General features: G+C 33.5%; 1 protein-coding gene across 1 annotated transcript; it reads left to right on the plus strand.

The window, feature by feature from the left end:
* Positions 1 to 1,469: 1,469 nt before the first annotated feature.
* LOC7470188 (aquaporin NIP1-2) lies at positions 1,470 to 3,906 on the plus strand. The gene is made up of 5 exons (XM_002305681.4): positions 1,470 to 1,867; positions 2,187 to 2,411; positions 2,776 to 2,973; positions 3,207 to 3,268; positions 3,543 to 3,906. The coding sequence occupies exons 1-5, from the start codon at positions 1,733 to 1,735 to the stop codon at positions 3,751 to 3,753; spliced, it is 831 nt and encodes a 276-aa protein (XP_002305717.2). The 5' UTR covers positions 1,470 to 1,732; the 3' UTR covers positions 3,754 to 3,906.
* Positions 3,907 to 7,732: the final 3,826 nt, after the last annotated feature.

Raw genomic sequence — 7,732 nt, forward strand, 5'->3', positions numbered from 1 at the left:
AATTTGTACCAAAATTAAATTAAAAAAATATTGAGAGACTTAATTTATATAATTTGTAAAGTTCGAGAACTAAAATAAATGTTTTGTGTGAACTATGATGCCAGAGACTTTTTATGAGTTGGTAATTTTTTAAAAGTTATTATCCATTTTTAACTTTGATTTTGAACTTCTCCTCTGGAAAAAAAAACAAAAAACAGAGCAATCCTATCGCTAAATCAGACAAATTTCTCAGAGATGCATGAAATGCTCGCTTCCATTTTCCAGCAAATCCAGGAGGATATAGTGAAATTTATTGAGTTAAATAACTTTGGACTTGTAATCAAACTTGACATTAAAATGATTAATCCTAGGGTGTGTGATTGGAGAACGTTTTTAAAAAAATTTGATTTTTTTTTGAATTATACATTGGCAATTGATCATATATATTCCTAGAAAACTGCTTCTACAAATATCCCTTCCATGCATAGATATAAGACCCAGTCCTTGCACCTGGTGAAACCGATGACCCATAGTTCAGAGTTCGGCCTAGATCAAACTTTCAATATTTTTTTTATTAAAATAATATTGTTTTTTATTTGCAAAAAAAAAAAAAAACACTCGCATCAACAATTCTAAAAGTGTTTTTTTTTTATAACCCGAGGTATCTGGACTAGCTTACGCGCACCACGACTAATTCCCGGATCCACTGAACACCCTGCAAGCCCAGTAAACAAGTAAGGCACCACGGGAGTGACAGACATGCACACTAAGGTTCGAACCTAGGATGCAGAGGCAGGAAATTCCCTGTCAGGATCACTAGGCCACGAACCTGGGTTCTAAAAGTGTTTTTAGATAAATGGGTTGAACTGTCTATCAAATTAATTTATTAAACTCACAACTTAATTGTAATAGCTTTTTTAATGGCAAAACTCGTTTAGAATAGTCAAATTGTTGATTAGTTTTTTTAAATAATGTAAATATAATTTTTTTATATGCACTCTAATGGGAGAAAAAAAGAGAGTTGACAATCCATTTGTATTTTATATATTTAATATTAATTCTTGTAATTTTTTAATTGAAAAAAAAGTTTAATTGAAAAAAGAATGATCCTATATTTTAATATTTGGTTTTTTTTTATAGATACGTGAAAATGACTTTTCTTTGATAAAAAACTATTTTATCTCTTCATTTAACTACAAAATCACAGAACAAAAGCTAAAAAAATATTATTAATTTTTTTTTCCCTCTTATGTTGAAGATGCCCTTGGACCTGATAATGTTATGATCATGTTCATTCATGCCTTCTCTGTATTTCCGGTGGGTTGTTGAATGAGCTTTCAATGCGAAGATCATATTTTTCAACGTCACATACACATCCAAAGAAAATTGATGTACAGTGATCTTCAGCGAAATAATCCTACAAGGAAGCATAAAGGGCTGAAAATGAAATTACGTGAAAAAAGAGTTGTCATGGTCAATCTTTTTCTTTTTCTTTTTCTTATATAAAACATAGTAAGGAAAATTGGAGTTAACAATTGTTTCTCTCCCTTCTTCTGTATATCTTTACAAGCCTCTGTAACTTAAAAATTTCTAGTAGCTTGAACTTGCTATATATACTCCATAGGAGAAGAACAAAGCTACCACAAAGGCAATATCTTTGCGCATCTTTGTCCCTTCTTGTATCTCTTTCTTGTTCTCATCTTTCCTCCCTTTTCATTCTTAGCTGTTTTTCTAGTGGTAAGTATTTGTGGTAATGGCTGAAATCGATGGGACTAATGGAAATGGAAACCATGGAGGAGTTGTTTTGGATATTAAAGATAATTATCCTTCATCTAGCTCCATCAAGGAAGTTTCTGTCTTGAATTTCTATGTGCCTTTCATGCAAAAGGTGCTGTAAAATCTATCTTTTTTCTGTGCGTGTTTTCTTCTTGCCATATGATCAAGCCCTGAACCAGAATGTTTGCCTCTTTCTTTCATACCCATATTTCCTATTATTATTTGATTTTCAAGATTACACACCAATTGCATACCCTCAATTTGCTTCCTCTTAATTAATTTACTCTACATCAAGAATAAGGAATCAACGTGTTCTTGGCATACATTTCCGTCTAGAAAGATCATCATCATGTCTTGGAATTTATCAGACAAGTGGTTTTTCCTTCTTTTTTATTTGAGATTGATGTTGATGAGCTAATTAACGTGTGCAGTTGGTAGCTGAGATAGCCGGAACATACTTCTTGATATTTGCCGGTTGCTCGTCGGTGGCCGTGAATTTGAACTTTGACAAGGTTGTGACACTTCCAGGAATATCAATAACTTGGGGGCTGGCTGTGATGGTCTTGGTTTACTCTGTTGGTCATATCTCTGGTGCCCATTTCAACCCTGCTGTCACCCTTGCCTTTGCCACTTGCAAGAGATTTCCATGGAAACAGGTAAAACCATTGTATCTACCTTGTTGAAATTAGGTACACTGCACATAACAAACCTAGAGGTGTAAGAAATCTTGACGTTAACAATGGTTTTCTCTCTTTATTTTCCCTTTTAAAAAAAACCACTTGCTGTTTTGGTAACTGTAGCTACCTAGAACGAGAACCGTACCAAAAGGTCCTGTTTGTCTCAATATCCAAGTTTTGTCACAAATTGATTACTGGGTTGTTGAGCTGTTGATTACTAAGAAATGATTGTTAACTCGGTTTAATGAATCATAACCATCCTCTCAATAAAAAAAATGTTACATTACCCAGTTTTCCAAGTTCGTTCAGCCAATTGTTACGTGGTTTATTTTATTTTCTTAAGGTTCCGGCTTACGTAGCATGTCAAGTCATCGGAGCAACTCTAGCAGCAGGAACAATCCGATTACTTTTTCAGGGCGATCAAGATCACTTCACAGGAACAATGCCAGCGGGATCCAATCTGCAGTCCTTTGTTGTTGAGTTTATAATCACATTCTACCTCATGTTCATCATTTCCGGCGTCGCCACTGATAACAGAGCTGTAAGTTCCTATTCTTATCCCAATCGTTGATTCTAAATTCAGGTCATAGAAAGCAACACCCGTATGATTGAGAAAATAGGGTTCGCAGCCGAACCTCTGGTATTCTATTATATGATTAATCAAGCTGCGTTGTGTGTCTCACGACATTTAAATTATATGATACCGTTTGTGCTGACAGTGATTTGGAATAATTTTTTCTTGTCATCCCCGTATTTGTTTTGTTGTTTATGCAGATTGGCGAACTGGCTGGACTTGCTGTCGGTTCCACCGTGCTGCTTAATGTGATGTTTGCAGGGTATTAATCTAATCCATTTATCTCTATCAAGAATAATTCACAGGATTAATTGTCAATGTTGTCTAAATCATATCATGGTGATGAAATAGATGACATAATTCAGCTGAATATTCAACAAGAACACAATATTTTATTCTGCGACTTGTCGTGACCAATTTGTCAAAAAATATACCAAGGAGGAAGCGTGATTTCATTTTCTTGCTAAATCCAAAATCCCCATTTGTAGCTTCGACTAAAGAGGATTTTCAAATATTTTTCGTCAACTGTTTTACAGGCCAATTTCAGGGGCGTCAATGAATCCTGCAAGAAGCTTGGGGCCTGCAATTGTGTCCCATCAATACAAGGGCCTGTGGATTTACATCGTGTCGCCCATCCTTGGAGCTCAGGCCGGCGCATGGGTGTATAATTTGATCAGGTACACTGATAAGCCTCTGCGGGAGATCACCAAGAGTGCGTCGTTCCTGAATGGCAAAGAAAGTTCTTGAGATTGTGGAATTTGATGTTTTTATTCCTTTCTTTTATATGGCTACTCTGTTTTCCAAGTGATGGCATGTAACTCAAAACCTTAAACAAAGGGAATTCTTTTTTATTATTATTATTTTAAATTAAGCTTAATGAGAAGGAAAAAGTTTCATTAATTTTGTGTTTCCTTTTCTTTTTCGTCTATGAATGGATCCAATCTTCCAAACCTGGCTTGCATTAATCATGTCACAAAATTATAGAAATTTAGTCACCATCTATAGAAATCCAGGATGCAATTATGTATCCAATTTCCATTTCTTTTGAGAATTTGGATTCCAATTTTTTTTTAATTTTTTTTTTGTCTTGGATCAAATTTTGAGTTAAGATTTTATATTTATAAAAGTTTTGAGAGGGCCCGATTGGTGTTCTAGATTTTGCTTTCATGTGACAGAAAGTGAAAGTAACGTTTGATCAAAATTATATTTGTTTATTGAATTTTAAAAAATTAGCACGCTAATACTTAATATTCTAAAAAAGAACTATAAAAACTATTTAATTTTTTACAGGTTTACTAGTATTTTTTATTTAATGTCTAAAAAACAGCTGAAGCTAAAATATAATGAAAACACAACTTTTGTCCAAATAAAAACCCTAAAAGCTAAGTACCAATTATTGCTAAATCTCATCATTAAGCTAATACAAAAATCTAAAATAGAAAGCAAGCTAATACAAAAATCAATTCATGTATTATCCTCTAATTCCTCAACATAATGCTCCCTCAACTCCAGAATTCCTTAGATCTATGAGATGACAGTACTGGACTCAAATCCTAGCCCCATCTCCACCGATCAACAACCAACCACCATAATTTTGAGGGGTATACCTCAACTGGTCAGATTTTATATTTACTTCTTAGAGGTTACCAGTTCGAGTCCCACAAACCTCATTACTACTAGAGGCTTACATGATCGTTAACTTCAGGGCCCATGAATTAGTCGAGGTACACGCAAGCTGACCCGAACACTCACATTAATAATAATTAAAAAAAACCGAAAGCAGCGGCCAAACAATCAGCTTTGTCCCACCTCAAATCTGCTTCGCCAACTACCACAAAAGATCCCGTAAAAATCAAGAACCTCATCTCACAGTATTAGAGTGTGTTTGGTATTGCGGTAGCTATTGTGGTTATGGTATGAAAAAAATTGTTTTATAAAAAGTACTTTTAGTTGAGGTTGGTTTGAAAAAATAGGTGTTTGGTTAAAACTGTGGTTGAAATTGAGGTTGAAGAAAAAGTAGTTTTAATGTGTTTGGTTAAGAATGCTTTTGAAATTGAGGTTATAAAATAATTTTAAAAAATATATATTAATATTGATGGTTTTTAATTTAAATATTGTGGATTTACCTATTGCTATTATATCATGAAATAAATCATACTTTATATAAAATATTTTTTATTATTCCATGAAACCATCTATAATTCCATTACGTACGAAATACATCCGACAAAAACTACAGATTCTATAATTTTTTAAAGTGTAATAAAATTAGATAAAATATTATCATGTATATAATTCACTTTAAAGTAGTTTTTTTAAAAAAAAATGTTAAAAAATTTAACACACTAAAAAAAAAGTCAACGCAGTGCAAGTGAACAGTACAAGAGAATTGCACTGTTCACTATTTTTTAACCAAACAGCTGCAACTGCGTTTTAAATAAAACGCAGCCGCAGCCGGAGAACCAAACGAGCTCTAAGCAACATGTGAAACCAAAATAAATAAATAAATAAAAGTTAATAAGGAAAAGAATAAATAGTTATTCATAAGATAAGATGGGAGACCATGAGAGACGTGCCTACTTGTTATAATCCCATGGCGCAGGAGGTAGAGAAAGGAAATTCCACATCCTCTGCAAATGGATAAGAACCATGCTATCCGATCACAAGATTCATGATTTCTAAACTTAATACAGCCCATTAAATAAATAAAATAAAAATAAATGTTTAATTGTTCTTGTTATCCGAACACATGATTCTTGTTTACTTTTAGACGTGAGAAATATTTCACGTTTAATCGTCAATATATGGCACGAGGCTTGTTTTACGACGGTTGGCTTACAAGAGGTGATCTCTTGGGCCGCCGCCTGCCGCCATGGACAGTCAAGCATCCATATTTTGAACCCTATCCAGGAGGATAAATAATGGCTCAAATCAGACACCTGCCCGCGCTGCCTTGCCACATCACTTCTCTTTGCTGTGTCATTACATTAATAAAAACTAAATGACAGTTCATTCATTTCTCCTAACAACGTATTATTCAACTTTGATTTTTTTATTTTTTATTTTTTTAATATTATATGTATTAGAAATTAAGTTTTATAATTTATTTTATAATGTTATCCTAATCTTATAATCTAAATTATAAATTTGACATGTTAACTCGGGTTGATTCAAATATTTTTTATCTTTTTTTTTTCAATTTCCTTTTTTAATATTAAATTTATTAAAGATTAGACGCGATTTTGACAAGTTAACCTAAAGTTGATTTAGTTTATTTTTTTAATTGAGTTTTTCTCCTTCAATTTTATAAATCGATTGAGAATTAAGTTTTTTTTTTTTTACAAGGTTATCGCAGTTTTATAACTCTGATATATTTAACAGATTAACTCAGATCAATTCAATATGTTTTTATCTTAATATTTTTTTAAAATATCTTCTTAAAGTTTATTTTAGTCAAACTATATTTTTAGTAATTATATTATCTTTAAACCTGTCAAGTTCATAAGTTATATAAAATTAACCAGGATAATGATTTTTTTTATAAGAATTGTTTTTATATATATTCAGAAGGAATCGCCAAAGAGCTCGAACTAACAAGAGATTCCATGATGTCATTGTTGGGTCATGGATTTCAAATAATATATGATGCAAGCAGCTCGGTACTGTAGTTAGAGTTCTCCATATTCCCTAATGAAAACATCTTTAAATTTGATGATTAAATTCTAGAGAAGGATATTTAGGGATAGTTCAGAGCAATGGAATTGCTCCAGGCTGTCCGAATAACAAATGTTGGCTGAGATGCTCATATAAGATGCTTTTGTTTACGAATCAGTAAGCAGCCAATTGGTCCTGAAACAATCATGCACTGACCAAATGCAATTCTCCAGCAGCAGTTTCTGGGTTCCCTTAACCTCAAGAACATAGCATAGCTGCAAAGCTTGGTACTGAGACAAAAACATCGCAAGCTGCAAAGCTTGGTACTGAGACAATCATGCATTCATAATTTTTAACCTTAAGAAAGCTGTAAAAAAGATGGTTATCAGATCAGGAACTGAAGTAAGCATGCCATGCGAAGAACACGAACTCTGGGCAACCAGATGTCGTCCAGACCACAATTCGCCGAGGAAAGAGCAAGATCTCTATGCTCACACTAATCTATGAAGGCCATTTAATCAGGATGTCAAGAAAAACTGAAGTACACATCATGATAAATGCCTGTCAGTTTATTTTCAGGCAGAGTGCTGGAATCAGAATTCTAAAATCGCTCGAGAAAAGGTCTCCCATGCGCAATAATCATTCGGAACCCTCAACATTTCCTAGTTTACTTCATTATTGAAACCATAATTTCCAAGGCTCTAAGAACAAAATACAACAGTTTGTGCCACTTTTCTTTGTTTAGCTTTTCACACAGCATTATCAATTTGCAACTGATTACACACGTAGGTTATACTGAGCCACACCGGATTGTTGGAATAGCTTTGTATTGCATAATTCCTGCCGAACCAGTCATGTTTAAAGGGCAGTAAGACTTCCCCATCATGTAATATTTACAAACTACAACTGATGGATACAGATGTACATGATGATCGAGAAATCAATGAATTCATGGAACCATTTTAGGATGGCATGCCTGACGGGAGTAAAATGTTACAGAAACTTTGGCACTGCAGTTGAAGGCTAGACTTTTCTTTTATCATCACAATCCAAGTGTATAGAAACCTCGGTA

This window comes from Populus trichocarpa, chromosome 4 (assembly GCF_000002775.5).
Source record: "Populus trichocarpa isolate Nisqually-1 chromosome 4, P.trichocarpa_v4.1, whole genome shotgun sequence".
Taxonomy (NCBI): Eukaryota; Viridiplantae; Streptophyta; class Magnoliopsida; order Malpighiales; family Salicaceae; genus Populus; species Populus trichocarpa.

Coding starts and splice junctions, on each gene's coding strand:
- LOC7470188 (XM_002305681.4), top strand. CDS start 1,733: ATGGCTGAAATCGATGGGACTAATGGAAATGGAAACCATGGAGGAGTT. Junction 2,412..2,775: donor AGAGATTTCCATGGAAACAG/GTAAAACCATTG, acceptor TATTTTCTTAAG/GTTCCGGCTTACGTAGCATG. Junction 3,269..3,542: donor CTTAATGTGATGTTTGCAGG/GTATTAATCTAA, acceptor ACTGTTTTACAG/GCCAATTTCAGGGGCGTCAA.